The 26,932-nt window shown below is 50.3% G+C and overlaps 1 protein-coding gene across 5 annotated transcripts in view; it reads right to left on the reverse strand.

Moving 5' to 3' along the window:
* Positions 1–22,986, reverse strand: part of DZIP1 (DAZ interacting zinc finger protein 1) — a 65,062-nt gene extending 42,076 nt beyond the window's left edge. For 3 of the 5 annotated variants that reach the window (XM_055131657.1, XM_055131650.1, XM_055131628.1), the window contains exons 1-8: positions 22,680–22,986; positions 21,924–22,025; positions 21,341–21,454; positions 20,446–20,696; positions 19,774–20,334; positions 10,339–10,423; positions 7,061–7,185; positions 4,670–4,831 (exon numbers count right to left, since the gene is read on the reverse strand). In XM_055131657.1, coding sequence (XP_054987632.1) covers positions 4,670–4,831; positions 7,061–7,185; positions 10,339–10,423; positions 19,774–20,334; positions 20,446–20,448 — 936 coding nt within the window. In that variant the 5' untranslated portion in view covers positions 20,449–20,696; positions 21,341–21,454; positions 21,924–22,025; positions 22,680–22,986. Of the gene's footprint in view, positions 1–4,669; positions 4,832–7,060; positions 7,186–10,338; positions 10,424–19,773; positions 20,335–20,445; positions 20,697–21,340; positions 21,534–21,923; positions 22,026–22,679 lie in introns of all 5 variants that reach the window. The other 2 variants (XM_055131637.1, XM_055131645.1) reach the window with 2 other exon arrangements.
* Between the last annotated feature and the right edge of the window lie 3,946 nt (positions 22,987–26,932).

The raw sequence follows: 26,932 nt of genomic DNA on the forward strand, positions 1-26,932 counted from the left end.
GCAGGACCTGAGACGCTATTTCTCCCATGGAAACACAAAGCTATTTCTGTAGAAACAGAACTATTCTAAAATTTAAGTCTACTACTATTAAAAATAAATAAATAAAAGTTCTAATATTACTAAACTTTTTTTTTTTTTTACTAAACTTTTTAACAACCTTCTGGAGCTACAAAAGGTAACCACCCAAAGTTGCTCACCAAATGATGAATGAACACATAAAACACGGTCCTACCCGGGTACTAAAATATCACTCAGCAATAAGACAGAAATAAGACACTAAAATGACAGTGCTAATAGTTCAATAATTCTGGAAAACATCACACTAAGTGGGAGAAGCCCCTTATAAAAACAAAAATCATCTGTTACAGGAGTGAACACAGCCTTTCGTAGGGTATGTCCAGAAAGGCAGATAGAGAGAGAGAGGAAGTAGGTCTAGAGAGAGGCTGTAGATCCAGAGACAGGAAGGCAAGAAGTAGATCCAGACAAAAGTAGATGCAGAATCACGGGGTTGAGCCACAGATGCCAGAGATTGAGGAGGGGAGGAGGAATGAGGATAGTCAGTGGGAACATGATTTCTTCCTGGAAAGGGAAAGTGTTCTACAAGGAGCATGCTGATGACTTTTTTTTTTTTTTTTTTTTTGCATTTTAGGTCACACCCGGCGATGCACAGGGGTTACTCCTGGTTCTACACTCAGGAATTACTCCCGGTTCTACACTCAGGTGCTCAGGGGATCATATGGGATGCTGGGATTCGAACCCGGGTCAGCCACGTGCAAGGCAAACACCCTCCCCGCTGTGCTATCGCTCCAGCCCCGCTGATGACTTCTTAACTCTATGGACAACACTAATAACTCACAACTGGTCCGCTTCAAGTGGATGAATGGCATGGAATGCTTACTGCACCTCAAAAAGATGAGGGAAAAAGAAGTAGGAAGGTGAGCTAGTTCTTCATTACCCTGTGGCAGGACTGTGGCAGGAACTGCAAGCCAGAGAAGCGGGAACTGGCAGCTTACCATGGGGAGGGGGGAGGAGGACTGTGGCCGAAGGAGACAGAGGGAAGAAGATCAAGATCAACAACCACGGTGGGCACGACGGCAGCCACTCTGGGAAGGCTGCACGGAGGCCGGCTCGGGAGAGGGCCCCAGAGAAGGGCTGGTGAGAGAAAGCAGGCTGGGGGTGGGGACACAGCACTTAGCGCACCTGGTCCAACCACCAGCATCGCCAGGACCAAGTCCCTGACTACCGAATTGACTGACTTACAGAAAGTCTTTTCAGGTTTTCCTTTCTTTTCTTCCGTTATCGGAAGCCTTAAAGAAGTTCCGTGTCCAGCACTGCCTGAACACATCTCACTGAGGGCTGCCTGGGTGACCCCCGGGCAGTGACCCCCGGTCACCACCTGAGTTCCACTGAGACACTCAATATTTTTTTTTTAAAAAAAAAAGGGAAAAACTGCAGCTGGAGCGATAGCACAGCGGGTAGGGCGTTTGCCTTGCATGCGGTCGACCCGGGTTCGATTCCCAGCATCCCATATGGTCCCCTGAGCACCGCCACGAGTGATTCCTGAGTGCATGAGCCAGGAGTGACCCCTGTGCATCACCAGGTGTGACCCAAAAAGCAATAAATAAATAAATAAATAAATAGAAAAACCAGAAATGGAAAAATGACAGTCTTTCATTCTGATGCGTAGAAAGAACAAGAAGCCAGGAGACAGAGGCCAGAGAGACGGGACCACAGGCGGGAGGCCAGGCTGGGTCTCAGAGCATCATGTGGTTCCTGGAGCACCACCAGGAGTGATAGGGGAGCATGGAGCCAGGAATAGTCCCTGAGCACCCCTGGGTGTGGCCCAAAAACAAACACACACACAAAGAACCTAGAGATATTATAGGGAGAGAAGCTGGAAGCTGACGCTGGTAGTGGGACTGGTGTTGGAACACCACAGGTCGGAAACGCAGTCATGAAGGACTTTGGAAATCACGGTGCCTTAATTTAAATATATATATATGTATACACATATATACATATATATATATATTTAGATGCTATCGAACAGGCAACAATAAGATAGGACAGGGCAAGCTTTTGCTGTGAAGAGCCAAGCAGTCCTATTTATAGCTTTGGGGAGACACCCAAGGTTCTCTATGGCTCCAATACAAAAGCACCAGAATGAAGGTGGAAATGAGTAGCATGAGAATAAAATCATTTTCCTGGGGACACTGAAGTGTAAACTTAGAGTCATTTCATGTGTCCTGTAATATTCCAAGTTTTTTTTGGACTATTTTAAAAGATTAAAAAAAAGCCTTTCTAGGGTTCCCCCCCAAAATTAAATAAATCAGCTAGAAAAAGACACAGTGTAATCTCCCATATGCAACAAAACAGCAGCAAAACCAAAAACAAGCCCGAGAACAGCAAGACCGTATTAGAGGCTGCAGCAGGTGGGCGGAGGGCGAGGGCCAGGGTCGGGGGAGCGAAGGCCAACGCCGCTGTCCGGCTGTCCGATGCTTACCGCCCTGCACCGCCCGCTGTAAGCCTCCCGCCCTGAGGAGCACACGGGCGGCATGCTTGGTAGAGCTGATACTGCATCTCACACTGCAAGCGGCCAAGACGCTCTTAAAACTCATTCACCAGGAGGGAGACGGTGGTCGCTTCCCAGCACATAATACTGCTGAGTGGTTAGGGAGGGGGCCACACACGGGCTTGTGTCCAGCTGGGCTGCACTCACAGGCTGTCGTTTTGCCTGAACCCTATTTCAGAGTCCAAAGAGTTTGTATGTATTTATTCTATTTTTTTATTTGTGTAGGTTTTTTTTTTAATATATATATATATTATTGAATCACTGTGTGATATACAGTTACAAGGTTGTTCATGATTGGGTTTCAGTTATATCATGTTCCAGGAGTGATAGTGTAGTGGGTAGGGCGTTCGCCTTACACACGGCCAACCCGGGTTTGATTCCTCCGTCCATCTCGGAGAGCCCAGCAAGCTACCGAGAGTATCCCACCCGCACGGCAGAGCTGGCAAGCTCCCCGTGACGTATTCGACATGCCAAAAACAGTCGCAACAAGTCTCACAATGGAGACCTTACTGGTGCCCGCTTGAGCAAATCAATGAGCAACAGGATGACAGTGGCAGTGGCCCATCCCTCCATCAGTGTACGTTTACCACCACCAGTTCCCCAGTTTCCCTCCTGCCCTGCCCCCAGACCTCTGTGACAGATGCTCACGCTCTCTCTCTCTCTCTCTCTCTCTCTCTCTCTCTCTCTCTCTCTCTCTCTCTCTCTCTCTTTGCCTCTGTCTCTCTTTCTGTCTCTGTTTCTGTCTCTTCCTTCCTCCTTTCCTCCCTCTCTCCCCACCCAACCCCCCTTTGGGGCATTATGGTTTGCAACAGATACTGAGAGGTCAATATACTATACTCATATCCACGGGGAGTTTTTAAGAGTTTTTACCAAGCACGATGACCTCTCAGTGTCTGTGTTGCAAGCCATAATGCCCAAAAGTAGAGAGAGAGTATGGGGAATATTGTCTGCCATGGAGGCAGGAGGTGGGTGGGAAAGGGGGAGTATACCGGGACTACCGGTGGGGGGAATGTGCACTGGTGGAGGGATGGGTGGTTGATCATTGTGTGATTGTAACCCAAACATGAAAGCTTGTTAACTATCTCATGGTGATTCAATAAAATTAAAAGAAAAAAATTTTTTTTTTACCTTTGACCTCTTCCAGCTGCCAGTCATGCAACGCTTTGGCCCCTAGAGGGAGCTCTAGCTTCTCCCCTGGCTGAACCACTGGCCATCAACTGTGCCCTGACCGGGCGCTATGGACCAGGTATGTGCCCCCGCCCCCAGAGAGGAGGGCTTAGGGAGGTCTACTGCAGAGCTGCTGGCCGTAGACCCCTGCTCTCCTCTCCTGGGGCGTGACAAGGGCCTGCTGCGGGTGTCTGTCCTTCCGGGTGGGCTTCCTTCTCCCACACTGGGGACTCTTGTGTCCATCTTTCTGGAAACTTTCTTAGGAACGTGGAGAGTTTCCAAACTCACGGAGGGTTTGACGGAGGAAGGTGACCGAACTCTAACAAAGTAAGGGAACCGCAGCTTCTTCCACTTCTAGCCCAGTGCTCTGCACTGGGACGAGTTTCCCGAGCTCCACTTGCAAAGGAAGGTCTTTCCCGACCTGGTCTGTGTCTCCAGTTCCCCCAAGCCGGGGGGGGGGGGGGGGGGGGGGCGTCGGGGTCAGCGCACGAGCAAGGAAGCTGCTCTGCTGGCCTGAATAACGCCCTGTAACGCCTCTGAAGGCAGAAATACACCCGTGGACAGGAGAACGGCTCCATCGATACTTATATATATTCTATTTTGTATTTATTTTTTTAATTTTATAAAGTAGTTCACAATATATGATTACATTCAAACCCATGGCATATTCAATATGCCAAAAACAGTTAACAACAAGTCTCACAATGGAGACGTTTCTGCTCGAGCAAACCGATGAACAACGGGAGGACAGTGCTACCGTGTTAATATTCAAACACCAATCCCACCACTATTACACCTTCCCACCGCTGTATTTCGGGTGTTTTCATCCCAAACCCCAATACCTGTCCAAAGCAGAACCGAAATAATGTATTTTTGTACTGTTTGTTATTGAAAAACCGCTGAAGATGCGACAAAAAAGACGATACTTACAAATTCTAATGCTGAATTCTTGGAAGTTAATTCTTTAAACTCCTTCATAAACATTTCCTTAACTTTTTCCATTTCATCTACTAGTTTCTCCTTTTCTTCTTCTTTCCATTGATCAAATAGCTTCAAAAATTCCTGGTCTTTTGCTTTTTGCAATTCATATTCCTGAAATCATATGAGTAAGTGGCTTGACTGTTCTGATAAGAAGCAAAGAAGCAAATTTTTTTTTGCTTTTTGGGTCACACCTGGCAATGCAGAGAGGTTACTCCTGGCTCATGCACTCAGGAATTACTCCTGGCAATGCTCGGGGGACCCTATGGGATGCTGGGAATCGAACTTGGGTCGGCCGTGTGCAAGACAAACACCCTACTCGCTGTGCTATTGCTCCAGCCCCAAAGAAGCAAATTTTAAAAGAAGCAGACACATCACTTCAAATGTGTCAGCCGGTACTGCCTAGGTCAAGTAGAGTTGCAATAATACACTATTTAATAGCGGGGCCTTACACCAAACCAAAGGTCACATGCGGTGTCCTTTATCCTTCAGTCCATTAAAACAAAAACCCTGTATCTCAAGATCATGAGCACATACCTCATGTCCTGAATAGCAGACATGAAATGACAAGAGGACAGGAATAGGGCTGGAGAGATAATACAGCAGGTAAGGCACTGCCTTATGCACAGAGGAATCGGGTTGACCCCATATATTCTCCCCCAACCATGACCAAGAGTGATCCCAGAAGACAGAGCTGGGAGTAAGCTCAGTGCACAACTGGGCATGGCCATCTGCCCCCACATACACTCCCCCCGCCAAAAAAGAAAAAGAAAATATTAACTCTATTTTTAAGGTAAAGGTTAAATGAGAAGAGCACTTTTTGATATCAATTTGGAGGGAGCTTCCCCAACTTACATTCCAAGAAGAGAAATTCAGATGTATTTAGATTTAAGGTTCAGAGGATCACTCTTTGATTTTTCAATGGTCTTCAGTTTTCCAGTGACCATCAAAGATGCCCCACAACCACCAAAAATAAAAAAAAGAATAAGCAAATAAAATAGATCTAAACAGGAAAATAGATCAATAAAACTGAGTGCTCTGTGTGTGTGTGTGTGTGTGTGTGTGTGTGTTTTGGGGCCATACCAGCCAGTTCTTCTGGGCTTACTCCTAGCTCTGCACTCAGGGATTGCTCCTGAGAGGATTCCAGAGTCTATGCAGGATTCGGGATTGAACCTGGATCTGCCCTACCCATTGTGCTATCTCTCCAGCCCCATGAGCTGGTGTTAAAAACATCAACAAGTATAAACCATAAATTTAAAATAAATATTTTTTTAAGTGAGGAGACCCAGTCACTGAATTACAAAGGACTTTAAGAAACTATTAGGAAGAGCTGTATGTCAACAAACTTGTCTTTCTAGAAGAAATCAATTCAGAGATGCCTGTGAGCTACAGAGACTGACTCGGGAAGAAACAGAAAATCCTAACAGGTCAATAACAATGCCCAGAACAAACACCTTGATCTCTCAGCACCTGTATTGCAAACCATAATGCACAAAAGGAAAAGGAGAGAGAGAGCAAGAAGGAAAGTGTCTCCCAGAGGCAGGCTGGGGGTGGGGGGGACAGGGTGTTGGGGTATGCTGGTGGGGAGTGTCCACTGGTGGAGAGATGGGTGCTGGATCTTTATATGATTGAACCCCAATTATGAACAGTTTTGTAATGGTCAATCTCACGGATGTTCAATTTTTAAAATCTGAAAAAAAAATATTTTTTCTTTTTGGGTCACACCCAGCGATGCACAGGAGTTACTCCTGGCTCATGCACTCGGGAATTACTCCTGGCGGTGCTTGGGGGACCCTATAGGATGCTGGGAATCAAACGTGGGTCAGCCGCGTGTGCAAGGCAAACGCCCAACTCTCTGTGCTATTGCTCCAGCCCCTAAAAAAAATTTGTTTTTAAAGTAATGGGGAATTCACGCCCAATTCAATCAGTTTAATCAATGGCTGAATAAATAGCAGTACTTCTACATTAAAAAAAGAAGTCAATAACAAATAAGGAGATTAAATAAATGAGCAGAAACCTCACAGGGCCGGAGGAAGAGCACAAAGGGGCTTGCTTTGCATGGGGCTGGCCCAAATATTCAAGATTGGATCCCCCAGCACCACATGGTCCCCCCGAAACCATCAAGAACACGCCTGAGCATTGCGGCAGGAGTAAGCCCAGAACAATGCAGAGCATGATGCAACATCTGGTACCCTCTAAAGCAGAAAGATGATAATCACGATGCTAACAACCCACTAACCCAGGAAAGCCCAGGACCGGAGGGCGTCACTGGTGCCTTTCCCCAAACCCGCGGGAGGAACGGCACGGATTGGTCCCCCGCGCCACGCGCGGCCAGGCCCCTACCTTGGAGAACCTGACCGCGTGCGCGTGCTGGGCAGCCTCCAGCTGGGTCCTGGTCAGCTGCAGCTGCTCCTTCAACATGTCCACCTCGTTCTGGAGCCTGTCCGTCTGCTCCCTTTTCTTATACCCTGTTGCAACAGAAACATCGCGTTAAAACAAACAACAACAACAACAACAACGACAACGCAAGGAACCTCTACTCAAGCTTACAGGGTGCAGTCCTATGGCTCAGAAAAAGGCAAAGAAATCTGCTCTGATTTGGAATAAGATTGTTGGTGGGGGGGTGCGTTATTCGTTTGTTTTCATGCCCCCAGAGCCCAACTGTGCTCCTCAGCAAAGTGTCTATGCCGCCCTTGGTCTAACTGGGCACTCAACTGTCCTCAGCCCATGCTTTCGGCCACCGAGTGAGGCTGGGTGACTCTACAGACAGCGTGAGAGCCAGTGCAGGGCGCTCGAAGGGTGACAGAGAGCCTTTCCGGCTGCCCAGTGTCACGGCCTCATCTCCATCGGGAAAGGGGAGCAATAGCTTTCACTGCCAACACCGTTCGGACCGTGTGTGGTCACCGTGTCTCCGATTCTCACTCGCCCAAGGACTCCAGTGGTACTGAGACACAAGCAGAGGCGACATTCAAAATACAAACACGGGCCGCAGGCCACGGGCCACACACCCTGGCCACAGGGAGAGGTGGGAGGAGGAGGGATCCGGGTGCAAAAAAAAAAAAAAAAACCCAAAAAAACAAAAGACCAAGGTATTGGACAGCTGTAAAGGAGAGCGACAAGTGAAGGGAAGAATACTTTTGTGTACACGTACTTACATGCAGATGTGCACATGACTGAATGGAATACATGTGTCTGTGAGTGCAGACATGAAAGGGATGGAAACCAAAGTAGAGAGTCAGAACCTCAGAGATGACCTGAAGAGACAATACCCGCTTCAGAGTCTGAAACCCTCTTTGAAGCGAGTGTGAGAGAGAGAGTAAGACGCTGAAACAGAAGAGAGAAGGTCAGTCACACTGAAGCGCGCTTCAAATCCTTCCTCTCTGCCCCCTTCGCCAGCACGCTGCTCCACCGTGTAAGCGGCCCGTGACTTCACAAACGGGCTTTGGTGCCATCGTGGCGTTTATAGAAACTTTAGCTATTTCCTCCGTAAGTCTACTGGCCTGGGACAGCCAGGGCTGGAAGCGAAGGGGGGAAAGCCAGGACGGAGTGAGTCACAGGGGCACATACATGCCTGGAGACTGGAAACATGTAAGACCGTGCTGTAGGCTGGGGAGGACGCCCGTGCCACCCTGCAGAACGCTTCCAGCTCCCAGGGAAAGACGCCTCTGGCATCCTTTGCTCTGGAGAGCACTAAACAGCGGGAAACTTGGTTCCTTGGTAAGCCACCGGCACCTCCCCTCTCTGCCTTCTCTGACTTCTCCCTCTCCGCCCGGGCTAATTCACATCCGCACCCAACTGCATCCCAGCATACCTCGAGTGTCAAATCATACAAAAACTGTCCCTTGCTCTCATATGTCCCTCCGGCTAAGACTCTTGTGGCCGCTCTCCCTCCCGGCAAATGTTCCCGCTGTTCAGTGACACCGGCAGTGGCGCGTTACCTACCCCTTTCTGGCTGCCCCCGACTCTGGTCCTCCCGACAGAGCCCTGCTACCCCACAACTCTGGCACTGTCCGATCAGGGTCACCAAGCGCCCCTGGGGACAAAGGTCCATTCTCGATCTTCACCTTATTCTGTGGCTCACCTCTGCCTCCTCCCTGGAACACGGATTTCTGTGACAACACCTGCCAGCTTCCCCCCGCCCTGCCCCCATTTCTATCTCTCCCTCACTCCAGCCGCCCCCTGAGTGCCCAGGGGTGCCCCAGGGCTGGCCCTCTGCCTCACTGTCGTCTAGGCCATCTCGTCCAGCCTGAGGATGCTCAGGACTGGCTCCCCACTGCGCCTGTGCTTGGATTCCAGGCTGCCCCTCCAGAATCTTCCCCAGCTCGCACGGCAACTTTATGTGTGATTTACTTCCTCACAGTCAACTCAATCGCTGCAAAACAACAACAAACAACAACAACAACAACAAACCTCTCCTGCCTTTCACAAGCTGCCTCCCGCCCGTGGGTCCCCACCTAGGGAAAGAACCACTGCCTGGAACAGGACAAAAGCCCAGGACGATCTCCGCTCTGCCTAGCCCTACCCCTAACCGCTCTCGCTCTCCGTGGAGTCCCGGCTCCATGGGATCTGGGCCCCACACAGGTTCTCTCTGTCTTCACTCCTCCCATCCTTCCTGCTACCAACCTCACCTAGCTGCCACCTGGCTCTCTGCCCCCCACCTGACCGCTGCCACCGCCTCCTCGTCTCTCCCTTCTCCACCACTGCCCTTCCCGTCTGTTCTCCACCTGCCATGGGGCCTTGGGGCCCCCACGTGAGCCAGTCCCTTCCTTCCCACCCCCGGACCTTCTGTCTGTTCTTCAAACGTGCCCACCTGTCTCCCATCACCTGACAACCACAGTCCCCCCCTGCCTACAATATTCTCTTCCTAGATTTCCCCCCCTACTCATGAGTTCACTTGTTGATGAACTATTACCTCCCGTGACTTGGGGTGGGGTGGGGTGTGGCGGGGACACACCTAGTTGTGCTTGGGCCTTACTCCTGGCTCTGTGCTCAGGGATCATTCCTGAAGTGCCGGGGATGGAAATGAGGTCAGCTGGGTACAAGGCAAGTGTCTTAAGCCCTGTACTAACTCTCGGGTCCTAAATAATCTCCGTTTTAGAAAGGTCTTTGCAGGGGCTGGAGCAATAGCACAGCGGGGAGGGCGTTCGATTCCCAGCATCCCATATGGTCCCCTGAGCACTGCCAGGAGTAATTGCTGAGTGCAGAGCCAGGAGTAACCTCTGTGCATTGCCGGGTGTGACCCAAAAAACAAAAAAAAGGGAAAAGTTTTTGTAGACTCTTGGCAGTCCTTCCTCGCCCACTCCTCCCGTATTCTTCCCTTGGTTGTGCTTGCCCATTTGCAAAGTCATTCGTTCATTCATTCATTCATTCATTCATTCAAGGGTGTCCCCTTCTCCGGGTCTGAGAGAGAGGAACTGTTCAGTTCATTCATGGTCTTCATCCCCACCCCAAGTGCGGTGCCTGGCCCAGAGGAGGGGCTCAATATTGACTGCAATGAGTCAAAAGGGATTTTTTTGTTTGCAAAAGGACTGAGGAACATACCAGACCTGTGTTTCACTGGAAAAAGGAAAGCGAAAATGAGGGACCAGAAAGAACTGTCCGGACCTGAGCCCATCACTTACCGAGGTGAGGATCTTCAGGGTGGCGGCGCTGAATATGGCTCTGTAGAAACGCTTGGTTCATAAAGGCCTTGTCACAGAAGTGGCACTGAAAGGACACAGAGCGACAAATCCAAGTGTCCGGAGCATGCATCCTGGCACTCAATGTCATTTGCAATTGGGGTTGGGTTTTTGATTTTGGTTTTCCGGTTTGGGGGCACACCTGCTGGCTGACTCCTGGCTCTCCTGACAGTGCTCAGAGGACCATATGGGATGCCAAAGGTCAAAGGCAGGTCGGCTGCCTGCCAGGCAAATGCCCTCCCCGCTGGACCGTCACTCTGGCCCCTTCACTTGCAATTTGGAAAGTTGAGCTGGGGGCCCCTTTCAAAGGGACCATGTTGGCGAGAATGAGTAAGGAGACAGAGAACACAGAACAGTGGTCTAAGGAGCACTCCAGAAGGGTGCCTGGAATCCAGGAGCAAGGCTGGGGCACCTGCTGTCACGCATCCACTTCCTCAGCCTCCATCAGGACCACTTCAGGGGGCTCTGCCTGAGTCCGTCCCAGACCGACCCAGGGCTCACACCTCCTTGTCACACAGACAGTGTTCATAGACTGCCAGGACCCACATGGGGCAGCATTCTGACAAATGAACCGAAGAACTAAAAGTTTCATGCATGAAACCTGACCATTAACAGTACTGGAAATCACAGTTCCTATGGTAAAAACGGAAAAGCAAGATCCTTTTTTAATGGATAAGAAGACTCGGTAAGGGAGTTGGAGCGATAGCACAGTGGGGAGGGCATTTGCCTGACAGGCGGTCAACCTGGGTTCAATTCCCAGCATCCCATATGGTCCCCCGAGCACCGCCAGGGGTAATTCCTGAGTGCCGAGCCAGGAGTAACCCCTGTGCATCGTCAGGTGTGACCCAAAAAGAAAACAGAAAGAAGACTCAGTAAGGACCGGGGAAAGAACGCAGCGTGCCAGGACACATTGCTACTCTGCAGGTAGGAAATCAAGTTCGATCCCTGACACCCCTTGGCACACCAAGACCCAGCAGGTGGAGCTCCTGCCTGCCGTGGGTGTGACTCCAAGCCCAGACACACAACACCGGCACAGGAAGACTGAGGAAGGTAAAGGTGTCAGCTCCTTCCAATTTGACCTACAGGCTGCAGGCGCTTCCCATCAGAGTTTTGGCAAATTCCCCGGTAGATAATAACAACAAACTGATGGTAAAGTTTCTCTGGGGAGGCCAAAGACTCAGGGGAGGTGGGGCTGGAGCGATAGCACAGCAAGTAGGGTGTTTGCCTTGCACGCGGCCGACCCAGGTTCGATTTTCAGCATCCCCTATGGTTCCCCGAGCACCGCCAAGAGTAATTTCTGAGTTCAGAGCCAGGAGTAACCCCTGAGCATCGCCAGGCGTGATGCAAAAGAGAAAAAAAGACTCAGAGGAGCCCACACGTTACTGAAGAGGGCCCAAGGCCCAGGGTGCACGTGCAAGCACGGCAACTAAAGGCCTAAGGAGCTGGGTGAGCCACGAGGACAGGGGTGCAGGCACTGCAGGCTAGTGGACGAGCCTCAGCAAGCACCACGGCTCAAGGTGCGAGGGCCGTAGTCCGGCTCACGGAGCATCTCTGCGCATCACAACAACGGCCTTACAAGGAAGATGGGAAGAGAAGAAATAAAAGACTCATAATAAAATAAAAGAGATGGTCAGACTTCTTTGTCAAAACTCTGAATGAACGATTTAAGGCCCTTCCTGTTCCTGGAGCGAGCAGATATCACTGGGCTACACTAGCATGCCGCAGGGACAAATGGAGATGTTACTGGCGTCCACTAGAGCAAATCGAGGATCAACGGGAAGACAAGTGATACAAGTGAATAAAATAAAACAAAAAGGATGTTAAGCAGAGCTTCTCACACAAAAAAAGAAAAAACCCAAAACACCACATTCCTACAAAAATTTGCTTGTGCATGTTTTTTGTGTTCTTCCTGGACAAACTTGAAGGTCATGTCCAAAAGCCTAAACTAACAAATGGATACATATACACCATACACAAACACCACAGAATGCCAGTTTAAAATGTGAACAGTTAGGGTGTGGGGGGTGGGTGGGAGAGGCAAGGGGAGGGCTAGAGCGATAGTACAGCAGAGAGGGCCTTTGCCCTGGATCCAACCTCCAGCATCCTGTATGGTCCCCCGAGCAATGCCAGCAGTAAGTCCTGAGTGCAGAGTCAGGAGTAAGCCCTGAGCATCACCAGGTGTGACCCAAAAGAGAAAAAAAAAAAAGCAAAGAAAAGAAAAGGAAAAGAAAAGAAAAAGTGAATGAGGGAACCAGAGCCACAGTCCAGAGGGGAGGGAATTTGCCTTACACACAGCCTGCCTGAGTTCAATCCCCAGCACCCCAGATGGACCCCTGGGCATTACCAGGAGCAATTCCTGAGTAGAGAGCCGGGAATAACCCCTGAGCATCACCAGGTGTGGCTCCAAAAGCGAAGTACAAGAATGGGCCAGAGAGTTCAATGGACTGAGCACATGTGGCCCAGGTTTGAATGCTGACACCACCTGGTCCCCCGAGCACTGCTGGAAGCAACCCCAGAGCACAGAGCTAGGAGTAGTCCTTAGGTACCACCATGTGAGACGCAAGAACTAGACAAAAAGAGAGAGCAAATGGATCACTGATACACGCAATACTTGAGTGACTCTCTGGAGAATTAGACGACATAAAGGCAATTCCAAAAAGTATGCATTACATGATTCCTCTTTCATAACATTATTGAAGTAAGAAAATCTAAGAAATAAAGGCCTGGGGCTGGAGCAACAGCACAGCAGGTAGGGCATTTGCCTTGCATGCAGCCAACCCGGGTTCGATTCCCATATGTTTCCTCAAGGACCGCCAGGAGATAATTCCTGAATGCAAAGCCAGGAGTAACCGCTGTGTGCACTGCTGGGTGTGACCCCAAAAGCAAACAAACAAACAAACAAAAAAGAAACTGAAGGCCAGACTCATGTTCCCAGGAGTTAGGATGCAACCAGAAGTGAGGTGACCGTATAAAAAGGCAATAGTATTTAAGAGGATGGAACAAGGGGCTGGGGGATAGCACAGCAGGTAGGGTGCTTGCCTTGCACACAGCTGAACCTGGTTCTATCCCTGGTACCACTCATGAACCCCTGAGCACCTCCAGGAGTGATGCCTGAGCACAGAGCCAGGAGTAAGCTCTGAGCACAATCAGGTGTGATTCAGAAACAAACCTCCCAAGGAAAAGTATGAAAAATATTTTTGACTTAATACTTATTACCTCCAAATTTCAGAGGTTCAATTTCCTAGCACAGCTAGACATTAGGACATCGATATTCAGGACATATAGATAACCCTCACATTACAAACAACAGTAGTTTGGGGCTGGAGCGATAGCACAGCGGGTAAAGCGTTTGCCTTGCACATGGTCGACCCGGGTTCGATTCCCAGCATCCCATATGGTTCCCTGAGCACCGCCAGGAGTAATTTCTAAGTGCAGAGCCAGGAGTAACCCCTATGCATCACCGAGTGCAACTCAAAAAGCAAAAAACAAAAACAAAGAAACAACAGTGGTTTAAAGAAAAAAGCAAAACTTTCCAGTCAGAGGCCAGCAAGATAGTACAGGGGTTAAGGCATTTGCTTTGCATCCTCCACCCCAGCCTGGGTACAATTAGAATCTCTGGTACCATGTGTGGACCCCTGAGCACTACCAGAGGTCACAACTGGGCACAGAGCCAGGAGTAACCCATGAGCACTGCCAGAACTGGCTGCAAACACCTACTACACCCCCGCCAAAAAAAGAAAAGCTCCCAATTAGGAGTGCTTGGAGTATCTGATCTACCACCACCAAGCCAAAAGCACCTTATAACAGAAATCACGATAATTAGAAACTCAGTTAAGAATTTGTATTTTATGCCGTCACGCTCGCAGCTGGACTCCACAGACTTAGGCCAAGACTCATCCAGGAATGAGTCTGTTAAAAAATTCAGTTATGCGGTTTTTGTGACCCAAATCTCCAGAATCTCATGGAGTCAGGAATGGGCTACCACCCCCTACCCCCTTGCTCTTTCAGAAGCCTGGCAGTCACACCCATGAACTGCCTCTGGCACCATATAAGCTCATTAATCAACTATGATCCAAGACTATTAAATAAATCTCAAAAAAGATCAACAAGTTGCGGAGATACTTTAGGAACCCAAAGTCACCATCCAATTAAAATCTTAACTCCAGCTGTATCACCCCATTCAAAAGTTTAGAATTTCTGGAGTGACATCTCAAGCTCTACACCACTGGTATACCAGGAGTACCAGATAAACCACCTTGGATGGGATGTCAAGTAGAAGACAACCAATCTCGATTAAGAAAATAATAGGGACTCGAGCGATAGTATACCGGGTAGGGCGTTTGCCTTGCACACAGCTGACCCGGGTTCAATTCCCAGCATCCCATACGGTCCCCTGAGCACGGCCAGGAGTAATTCCTGAGTGCAGAGCCAGGAGTAACCCCTGTGCATCACCAAGTGTGACCCAAAAACAAAAAAAAAAAAAGAAAAGAATAGCACACAAGGCTCAACCTGTAACAAATGTTAGTAACCTCTTCTACAAGGGCTTACTCGGTCCAGGGTGAGATGCAACAATCTTCATACATTATTTATTTATTAATTTTTTTGCTTTTTGGGTCACACCCGGTGATGCACAGGGGTTACTCCTGGCTCTGCACTCAGGAATCACCCCTGGCGGTGCTCAGGGGACCATATGGGATGCTGGGATTCGAACCCGGGTCGGTCGCGTGCAAGGCAAACGCCCTACACGCTGTGCTATCACTCCAGCCCCTACATTATTTTTTTAAGGAAATCTTCTCTGACCAATTTTCGTGAAATTTCTCATAATGAGAAATACAAAATAAATTCTTTAGGGCCTGCTGTTGGGGCAGACGTATGTGGCAGTTGGGAAAACTGGAAATAATGGTGGTGGGAAGTAGTAATGGTGGTGGTACTGGTTTGGGAACGTTGAATATATAAATCATCCTGAACAACTTTATAAAAATAAAACAAAATTTACCAAAAAAGTATGTATTTTACAAGAAGTAGCAAGAGAATCAAAAATACAATCTATGGCACATAGATTCTGGCGTTATAATAGAAAGTTCCCTTTCAGGATAAGAAGGCAGAAGGAATTATACATAACCAGCAATCAAAATTCCCCAGTAATAAAAGACCTCGAAGACTTTACAGAGCCAGAGAGGTAGTACAGGAGATAACCGCTGCTTTGCACGAAGTCGACCTTAGTTCAAATCCCTGGCACCACCTGAACATTGCCAGGTGTGATCCAGAGCACAGAGCCAGGAGTTAGCCTAAGCACCAGGAAATAAAACAATAAGGAAGATCAATAAGATTGTTTAAGCACACTTTGAAAAGTTCACTTCAAATTCTTTGCATTCTATTAAAATGGCTGTATACATAGGATAACCATGTTTACATTTATACATAAACATGTATGTGTGTATATAAACTGTACAAATGTACAGATGAATGATATATCACTTGATTTTGAAGGTGTCGCTTTTTAAAAAAAAAGCATTTTTAGAAAAGATAAAAGCAGCATCATGAGTTGCTGACAATTAGCTGCCATTAACAACTCATGGGAAAGACTCAATATTTTTTTCCCAAGACAAAACAATCCGGGGCTGGAGCGATAGTACAGCGGGTAGGGCATTTGCCTTGCACGTGGTTGACTCGGGTTCAATTCCCAGCATCCCACATGCTCCCCTGAGCACCGCCAGGAGTAATTCCTGAGTGCAAAGCCAGGAGTAACCCCTGAGCATCACCAGGTATGACCCAAAAAAGCAACAACAGGGGCTGGAGCAATAGCACAGCGGGTAGGGCATTTGCCTTGCACACGGCCGACCCGGGTTCGATTCCCAGCATCCCATATCGTCCCCTGAGCACTGCCAGGGGCAATTCCTGAGTGCAGAGCCAGTAATAACCCCTGTGCATTGCCGGGTGTGACCCAGAAAGCCAAAAAAAAAAAAAAGCAACAAAAACAACAAAAAAGGACAAAAAAAAATCCAAGGACAGCAGATGTGAAGATTATATTCAATGTATGTGGTTTAAGAAAATAGACTATATGTAGAGAACCAGCTACGTAAAAAAGTGTAAATGTTTTAAAGCAACCTCCGTCATTCACTCCTAAATAAAAAAATATTTTAAAAAATGAAAAAAATTAAGATAATAGAATTAAGAAGACTCTTATCAAAGGAAGGATGGGGATTCTCCGTTTCTCCAAATATTGTGAGGAAAATTCCCAGAGAAAATGTTGAGACAAGTGGCTAAAGAACCATTAGTCTGTGCCTGCTCAGAGCTGCAGCTCAGTTGGGACCCCCCCACCCCCCCACTGCCTCACTTCATGCCCACGGTAACCACTTCACTGGGGAAGGTGCCAAACTTGAGCCAAGTGAAGTCACTAAGTCACTGCATCATCAGCTGCATATTGTAGCCCCCAAGCTCTCCTGGGGCGCCAGAGGCACTGCTCTTCCATCCCACCACTCACCTCCAGCTGAAAGTGGTGACAAAAGGGAGAGCGAGGACAGAAACACACTGCAGACTCCAACATCCCCTGAGGTGCTGGGGCAGGAGGAGGAATCTGAGTCTCTCAGCCACAACAGGTGAAAATGAAAAGCTGTCTCCGAAAAGGCCTAACATCCCTTAAAATCCACTAACATCCTTTCACTTAAAAAAAATGTTAAGGTGGGGCTGGAGTGATAGCACAGCGGATAGGGCGTTTGCCTTGCATGCAGCCGACCCGGGTTTGATTCCCAGCATCCCATATGGTCTCCTGAGCACTGCCAGGGGTAATTCCTGAGTGCAGAGCCAGGAATAACCCCCTGTGCATCACCGGGTGTGACCCAAAAAGCAAAAAAAAAAAAAAAAAAAAGTTAAGGTGCCACAGAGAGAGAGAGAGAGAGAGAGAGAGAGAGAGAGAGAGAGAGAGAGAGAGATGAAAGTTGCTTGCCTTGCATGTAGCTAATCCTGATTTGATCTCCAGCACCAAATATGGTTCCATCAGCACCACCAGGTGTGGCCTCCAAATCCCCCCTTTTTAAAAAAAATTTTTTAGTAATTTGGTAGCATGACCGTAATAGCATGACCCTAAGCACACATGTGGCACTGGCTTTCCCCCATGGTTGGGGATCTCTATAGAACACAAATTCCTGAATAGTGTGGAAATTCAATAACTACTTCAACAGAATCTTCCCAAACACGGGATCGTCAAACACCCAGGAACTTGGGACCCAGTGGGACACCAGCGACTATACCTGCTGGCTGCCCTCAGCAGTGCTTACACTCCTGGCCTGAAGCACCCGCCACGGGCGCAGCACTGGGACCTTTAATCTTCTCATCTCCCAGTCAGTGGGCAACTCGCAGGGGTGTGAGGACTTGGAAACTCACAGCAACCACAGTTCACAGCCGTGAGCTGCAGTGGCTGGCACCTAGCTGTCAGATACTGGTCACTGAGTCCTTATCAGACACCTGGGCATGATCGTCTCCTGGCACTCACAGAACCCTCAGAAAGAACCCTAAAGCACATGCCTCTGATGTCCCAGGCCCTGGTTCCATGGCAAGCACCGAAATTTAAAAGGGGGCATGGCTACTCTTAATGCTTTTATTTTCTAAATGCGGAGACTGAAGCTTAGGCGTGATGGCCTTACCCAGTGGAATCTACAGCCAGGATTCCAACCGGCCAGAGGACAAGTGCAAGCTCTTAGTCTAGGGTGGAGCATGGTAGTCTGGTCACACCTACCAGTTCTCAGTGGCATCTGAGCTCAACACCTGGCAATTTTGGTTGCTTTTGCTTTTTGTGCCATACCCAGCGGTGCTCAGAGGTTACTGTTGGTTCTGCAATGACTCCTGCTGGGCTCAGGAGACCAGATAGGATGCCTGGGATTGAACTTGGGTCAGCCGCATGCAGGGCAAACACCCTACCCACGGTACTAGCACTCTGGCCCCAACCCTATAAATATTGTCATCCAGCGTTTCCTGGGCGGCCAAGAGTGACAGGTGTCACTCATAAATAACCAACCAGGACCTTCCTATCCTTGCTCACCCCCCCCACACACATAAATTATTAGAAAATCTTTACTTATTACCAACTATTTCTACAATTACCAAAGAAAAGAAAAGAACACACATGCAAAATGTCTAAGTTTTGCTTCACGGGACTAACAGCAAAGATGGAATCTGATCAACTTCTTACAATGCTGAAGAATAATTCATTCTACTCATCGTACAATAAATATATAAATAAAGAACCAGGAGTAGTTCATCAACAACATTTATAAAAGACACAGGCAGGGGCCAGAACAATAATACAGTGGACAGGCACTAGTCTTGCACGCAGCCCACACAGGTTCAATTCCCGACATCCCTTATGTGCCCGGAGCACTGCCGGGACTAATTTATGAGTGCTGAGCCAGGAGTAACCCCTGAGCATACCGGGTGTGGCCCCCAAACCAATAAATAAATAAATAAAAACAAGATACATAGGCAGCTAGAGATTTCCAGTTGTTTCAGTGGGTGATTCCCTGTCTCCCCAACTATTCCTTTGTCTGCTATCAGCTCATTTCTCACAACGATCCTCTCAGGCTCTAAACACTGTTAAAACTTTTTTCCCCACTCTATTTCTAACATCTGCACCTATTTCTAACCCTGCTCTCTGGATTCACTTTCCCATCAGGATAAACTAGCACCACAATTGTCTAAGTCCACTGACATTTTAAAGACATTTAGCCAAAATGACACGAATGTCAAGGTGTGAAACCAATCTTGGCGGTCTGGGACTAGCTTCCACCTCTATCAGACACCTGTTGATTTCTGCTATACTCAAAAATTAAAAGTTATCTTGGACTCAAAATGGAAGTCAGAATAGTTGCAGACGAGGATATAAATAAGCAAAAATAATTTGCATTGGGGGTGGGAGAGAGAAGATACATCAGGCATAGGGTCTTGTCTTGCACATGGCAGACGAAGGTTTGCTCCTTGGCATTCAAATGGCTCCCCGAGCAAGGAGTAACCCCTGAGCATCAACATATGTGACCCCCCCAAAGAGAGAGAGAGAGAGAGAGAGAGAGAGAGAGAGAGAGAGAGAGAGATAGAGAGGGAGGGAGGGAGGGAGGGGAACCCGGCAAGAAAGATAATACTGCATGTAGGGTGCTTGCCTTGTATCCTAGATGACCTGGGTCCAAAAGCCCGCAACACCTAAGTCCTCTGAGCCTGCCAGGACTGATCCCTGAGTACAGAGCCAGGAGTAATTCCTGAGCACTGCCGCGTGTGGTCCAACCCCGCCATTCCCCACCCCCCCACCCCAAAATAGAGAAACGGCGTTTCAATATCCCAAGCAGTGGGGTCTTACGGGCCAGGAAGCTTCATCCCAACGCCACTGCCCACCTGGTAATAGCTGGTTTTGGCCTCGATCATCAGCTGCTGGGTAGAAATCATCTTTTTCCGGCGCTTACACTCTTCCTTGAGGGACTTGATGTCCCCAGCCTGCTTGGAGAGGAGCTGCTTGCTCTGCTCGCCGTCGGCCAGGCTCAGGCGCAGCCGCTCCTCCAGCTGGCGCAGCTGCGCCGTCAGGAAGTCCTGCGAGTGCATCAGGTACTCGATGGTGAGCTGCGCCAGGCGGATGAGCTTCAGCAGCACCGGGTCCACGCCGCACTGGCAGTGTGGGCACTTCTCGTCCTCCAGCTTGCAGAAGGTGATGTTCATGATGTTCTCCTGCAGCGTGAGCACGTCCACGGCGCCCGCCACCTTGTCCACGTCGATGGCGCTCAGCCGCCGCCAGTCCACGCTCTCCAGGCGCGGGCGGAACTGGAAGAAGGGCAGCGGGCCCACGGCGGCCGCGCTGGACGCGGCGGCACTGGCCAGCGAGGCGGCGCCCGCCGCGGCCGCGGGGACGTCGGCACCGTCGAGGCCGCTGGCCAGCGGGTAGTAGACGTGCTTCTGGAAGGGCTGCGGAAAGGCGGCAGGTGGCATACGGTCCCTTCCCAGCCCCACATCCCCGCATCCCCGCATCCCCGCATCTCCGCATCCCCGCATCCCCGGGGGGCTCCTGCCTCTTACCATCTTTGGAAGCGACTGCAGGCGGAGGAGCGGGCGGTCTCGTCTCCCCGGCCCGGGCCGCCGCCGCCCCAGCCCTCGCTAGAGGGAGCGGAAGGGTCCCCGGCGGCGGCGGCGGCGGCGGCGGCGGCGGCGGCGGCGGCGGCGGCGGCTCAAGGGCTGGGCGTCCAGGCCGTTGCTATGGCAGCGGCCCGGGTCCAGGACCCGAGCAAAGGGCGCGCCGGCTCGCGCGCGCTCAGCATGCGCCCAGGGCCCTGCGGGGACCAGAGAGAAGCTTGTGGGCAAGTTCAGGCGCGGCGGCAGACCCGTCGCACCCTCCAGAGGGCACCTCCCCCGCGGGACACCACCCCTTTCTCGGCCTGTAGCCGAGCCCTCCATGTCTCTAAGCTCTAGGGGTGCGGGGGGTGTCACCTCCCTGGGGAACCCTAGGTCTCTGCTGTCATTCCTTAGCCTTTTCCTCTGTCCTTGCTTTGGATTCCAGCTACCTACTCAACCTCAGCTCTTAACAGGGCACATAGAAAACGAAGCCAAAAAAAAAAAAAAAGCTCAGCTGAAAAATGAAATAAACGGGGTGGGATGGGTGCAAGAGAAACAGGTGAGTATTGCTTGGCTTAAATGAAACGTTGGATGCGTCTCTCATGCAGTGAATCAACCAGGCATAGAAGTTACTCAAGGTTCTCTCAATTACAGACGGAACGTTCTTGGTTAAGGGTGCACTTAGAAGCATGGGGTTTGAATTCGGAATTAGATTTGATCACCGACCTTCCTAAATGCCTTACATCCCAGATTTGGGGGTGGGGGTGGGGGAGGAGGCGGGGGGGGGGGGCAGACTCTATGCCAAAGATGAAGGCAAAAACAGTTTTAGTAAAGGAACTTGGAGCCTGAGCTCTGTGTTTACCTCACAAACTTGTGTGGAAGTTGCATTGCGTTTTTCGAAAGGCAAAAGCCGTTTCAGAAGCAACTTGTAGACCTCAGGCCTCTTCTTCTTGGGGTCACCACACAGGTCATTGAGCTGAGGAAGAGCCAGACATTCCTCAGTCCACGGGAGACGCCCCGCTCGGGCCACGCGGCGGGAAAAATGTTTTTCTTTCCTACCCCGCCAGATACAGGAGCAGAAGAAAAGAAAGTTCCGAGTAACAACCGGAAGTGGAGTGGTAATAGGAAAGACGTTAGGGGCTGGCCAGACACTGGGCAAGAGAAATCAACCCCCAATTAAAACATCACAAAAATAAGCACATGTTTCAAACGGCTGCATGGAAACCAACAATCCAAACGCACTCCTAACGGGGCTTCAAAACAGCAACAGCAACAGCAACGACTAACTCGCTGCCCAGGGCAGAGAACTCTAAAATTAAGAGAAGTTCAAAGTCTGATTCTTTGGTTCACTTGCCAGACCTGGCAAACTCATGGTCAGCAACCAGCCCCCGTTTTTCGGGCCAACTGTATTTAAAAAAAAAGGGGGGGGGTTTCAAGACACCCACCTGGCCGGTCTGGGGGCGGGGGGCTCCATCCACTGTGGGGGGGCTGCGGGATCAGCGGGAACAAGGGTCCGGGTCTCTTGCTCGCCGTTCTATCCCCAGCACCTAACGCAGGAGGAGCACAGAGAGGCCTTAGGGGACACGTGGGTCAGGAATGACGGACACGAGTGCGGAGCTTTGGAAAGAAGTAAACGGCAGCTCCGGGCCTGGATTCCTTGGATTTTCCCGCGCCCCCCCGCCCCCGCCCCCGGGCGCTGACCTGGGGGCCCTCCCGTGCGCCTCCGACTGCGGCCCCGGGTGCCGGCGCGCGAGGCCCAGCGCTCCCCATCTCCGCCCGGGCCCGGAGCGGCCGGCCGGCTGGCCATCGGGGACCCTCGGTGGGATTGCGATGGCAAGATGGCCGGAACAGGAAAGAAGGGGGCACCCTCTCCCGTTCCCCCCCGCTCCCCCCACTCCTCCCCTCCGAGCAGGGCCTCCAAGCCGGCCGCGGCGCCTCCGGGTCTCCCCGGGGCGCACGGCGGGACCGGCCCAGGAACCCCAAGAGACAAAGGCCGAGGGGCGCGGGCTCCGATGGGGGGAAGGAAAAAAAAAAACAGAAAAAAAGGGAAAAGGCGAATGGGGAGTAGGGGCCGCAGCTGGGCCACGCCTCCGGGGTCCGCAGCGGCTCGGCGGGCTCGCCAGCCCGGGAAGTGGCGATGGGGACCCGGCTGCGCCGATGGGTCCAGGCGGCGGCCGGCGCATCCCCGGGGCTCGGCTCACCCCGGCTGCGCGCTCCTGGGCCGAAGCCGGGCGCTGCGAGCGGACGTGGGGGGCGACGCTGGGGGATCCCGGCTCCGGGGGGCACCGAGCGGGGCAGGCGCGGCCCGCGGAGGCCGAGCAGGGGCGCGGCCGTTGGCTCCTTCCTTCCCGGGCGCGGGATGCAGCGGGTCTGGGCAAGTGGCGGCGGGCCGGGCCGCCCGGCGCCGGCTCCGGGCCCTCCCGGCAGAATCGGGGCCTCGGGGATCCCCCACCCCCCTCCCGCCCCCCTCCCCTCCGCGCTCTCCCTGCGGCCGCTCGGCTCCGAGTCCCCGGCTCCTCTGGCAGGCGCTGGGCGGGCCCGCGCGCGTCTACACCGCAGCGCTCCAACGCGCTCGGCCAATCGCGCCGCCGGTGGCGCGGGCACGTGGTCCCGGGGTGCTCTCTGTTGCTGGCGCGGGATGCTCGCCCGGGGAAGGCTTTTCAAAGACAGGAACCCGATTCGCTGCAAGCCTGCGGTGGGTCATCAGCTAGCTCCTCCCTTGACGGGGGCTTTTCCCGGGATTCGCTCCCAAGCAGAGATTCGTTTCCATCCGAGAAAGCCGCGGTCCCCCGAAGAGACTCCTTGAGCGCAGCACTGCCTTTGAGCGACGCGGGGAAAGCCACGCCAGGGGCTGGGAGCTTACACACTCCAGGAGCGACCCCCTGGCGGTGTTCGTGCGTCCCTTTTAAGGGCCCAGTCTGGGATGCACGTTGGTCTCTCTCCATGAGGAGTTTGGCTGGGGGGGGGGGGCAGGGAGGGTGGCGAGGGGGCAGGAGTCGTGGGCTGGAATAGTGTGACTTGTTTTTAACCGAGATTTAGGAACGCGTGGTGTGACAGTGAGGCAACGTTAAGCACTTTCATAAAAACGAGTGAGCCAAAGGCTCTGTGTATACAACTACGCGGGTGACTCAAAATTTGACACTTAGTTGGCGCTTTTGCAAGCCGTAGTAACGTCTGTAGCAGAAAAAAAAAAGAAAGGAAAGAAAAAAGTTATTTTTAAATCGCAATGTTTAAATTGCAAACTACAGAGTTTTCTCTGATGTGTTTCTGTGTCTCTCCTTTTAGCACAAGTTTTCAAATCTATAACTCTGTAATCTGTTGAATTGCTTTACCTTTTTGTGGTTCATTTCTTTTGTGGGGGGAAAGTGTTTGGGAGTCACACACAAGTGTGACTGCTTCCAGTTGGGTGTCATGCTGGTCCTGTCCCCTCTGCCTATGCTCAGGGAACCGTGTGGCAGCAGGGATTGAACTGGGGCCTCCTGCATACACACCTAGCCCTGGACCTGTCTTCTGACTGAATTTGCCTTACTTTACTCAAAAGCAGAAGACTTACAACAGCCTAGCAGGATTTTTTTAACTTCTCTATTTTTAAAGTACTTTCAGATGGAAAGAGAATCCTGGATCCTCATGAAAATTCACTACAGAGAGGCTGGAGACATAGTACAGTAGGTAGGACACTTACTTTGCACACAACCAATCCCGGGTTCCGTCCACAGCATCCCATATAGTCCCCAGAGACCATCAGGAGTAACTCCTAAGCACTGTTGGATGTGACCCTAAAAAAACAATCAATACACTTTGTCGAAGTAGTTTGGGTAAAGAAAAAAATTGTAAGTAAAAACTTGGGGACCTACAAGGCAGATATAGCCATTGCTTTGCAAAGTCCATATTCTGTGAGCCAAGCTAGCTTAGTGGACGTTACTGGGTGAGAGAACACCTGAGTTACTTGTGTCCCCTATTCCTCACTATCACTCCACTACCCTCCCCTCCCCCCCATGTGCAGACTTGGCAGAATTAAGATGAAACACTTGACTTTGATGTGGTATAGCAGCTATCACACATGCTGCAAGTTCTTTCTTTGGTCTCCTTCTTCCCTCTCCTGAGTTCTGGTGACGGGGGTCATCCACACTCGGTTGAGGGGCTGGAGATATATGAGGGGTTTTCTTGCATTTAGCTCATTCTGGTTCTCTCTAGTAAATGTGGTTCTATCACCAGCACCCCTGAATGCAAAGAAAGCCAGGAGTAGCCTCAGGAGAGACCCTGAGTGCTGAATCTCCCTCCCTCAGCACTGTAGTGTATAGTTAACACCCCCCCCCACACACACACACACAAAGAAAAAGACCAGAAACTAAATAAGACACATACCCACTTGATTTAGGTACCTGTGGTGGTGGGGGCAGGGAAACAGTGCAGAACTTCGGTTGTAGTGCTTACCCAGTGCTCCCCAGGTGCAGTGTCAGCCATGGTGTTCATACATCTTTTTTTTTAAATAATTTATTCTTTTATTGAATCACCATGTGGAAAGTTACAAAGCTTTCAGGTTTAAGTCTCAGTCATACAATGCTCGAACACCCATCCCTTCACCAGTGCACATATTCCACCACCAAGAATCACAGTATACCTCCCCCTCCTCCCTACCCCCCAGCCCCCCACCCCGCCTGTGTAACTGATAAATTTCACTTTACTTTAACTTTACTTTGATTACATTCAATATTAAAAAAAAACTCACTATTTTTGTTTGGATTTTCTCCCCCCTAAAGTCAGACCTGCTGGAAAGGAAGCATTTGATAATTTGTTTTCTGTTGCTGAGAATGAAGAGCTATGAGGTCCAGTGGCCGCACTAGTGGCCGCACGGTTTTGGATTTCTGTATTTTAGTATTTAAGTAACTAAGTCCAAATAAATATCTTCCAAAACTTGCATCCTTGCAAGCTTGTACCTCTCAGCTGCTTTATATTCCACATATGAGTGCGATCTTTCTATGTCTGTCTCTTTCTTTCTGACTCATTTCACTCAGCATGATACTTTCCATGTTGATCCACTTATATGCAAATTTCATGACTTCGTGTTTTCTGACAGCTACATAGTATTCCATTGTGTAGATGTACCAAAGTTTCTTTAACCAGTCATCTATTTTTGGGCACTCTTTTTTTTTCCCCCAGATTGTGGATATTGTAAACAGTGCTGCAATGAACATAGAAATGCAGATGTCATCTCTACTATACCTTTTTGCCTCTCTGGGATATATTCTCAGGAGTGGTATTGCTGGGTCAAACGGAAGCTCAATTTCTAACTTTTTGAGAATTGTCCATATTGTTTTCCAAAAGGGCTGAACCAGTCAGCATTCCCACCAGCAGTGAAGGAGAGCCCCTTTCTCCCCACATCCACACCAACACCATTTGCTTTTGTTTTTTGGGATCACACATCTTTCTTAACCGTGATGCTCCATTGCGCACTGTCATGCAGAGGGACAGCAGGGCATAATGTGGGGCTATGCTTAGCACGTGGAGTCAGCACCGAGGATCAAACTCTTGGCCCCAGCCTTGCAGAGCAGGCATTTTCCCAACTGAGTTACCCGCCGGGTCCTATCACTCTTCTTCCTCTGTTTTAAATGCACGGGCCACTCCCTGGAGAGCCCGTCCCTGCCCACAGGCTGTTGGTGCTCAGGTGAGTGATATACGGGACCCCTGGTACCACACTGAGCCATGCTGGGCCACCTGGGCGACACACCAGACAGATGCATAAGCTAGGCAGTGCTCTACCCCCTCATCTGTCTCCCTAGTTCCCTAGTTCTCTGGGGGTGGGGAATGTTGAGAAGGAAACTCCCAGCTATGCTCTAAGGTTATCCCTAGCAATGCCCAAGGGACCACTGGTGCCAGGGATCAAATCTGGTGCTGCTCCCAAATACAGAGTAAGCACTCTAGGCCTTTGATATCTGTCCTCACTCAGGAGATGAGAACTTCAAATGTTCTGGCAAGTTAAGAATAGAGTAACTGGGGCTGGAGCGATAGCACAGTGGGGAGGGCATTTGCCTTGCATGCGGCCGACCCGGGTTTGATTCCCAGCATCCCATATGGTCCCCTGAGCACTGCCAGGGGTGGTTCCTGAGTACAGAGCCAGGACTGACCCCTGTGCATCGCTGGCTGCGACCCAAAAAGCAAAAAAAAGAAAAAAAGAGAATAGAGTAACTGCTCAAGAATTGTTTCAGGAGGTCAAAGAGAAGGTACAGGGGTGAAAGAACTTGCTTCCATTCAGGAGATCCAGGTTTGGTTCCCAGCGCCACATACAGCCCTCTGAACACCAATGGATGTAATCTTTGAGCACAAAGTCAGGAGTAATTCTTGAGCACCTCTGGGTGTGAATCCATCAAAAAAAGTTTTTGTAATAAGTATAAGTATATCTTGAATCTTTTTTAAAATTTCTCTTTTCCATAGATACGATTATATGATTTCTATA

The sequence above is a fragment of the Sorex araneus genome, chromosome 1, assembly GCF_027595985.1.
Source record: "Sorex araneus isolate mSorAra2 chromosome 1, mSorAra2.pri, whole genome shotgun sequence".
In the NCBI taxonomy this organism is placed as follows: Eukaryota; Metazoa; Chordata; class Mammalia; order Eulipotyphla; family Soricidae; genus Sorex; species Sorex araneus.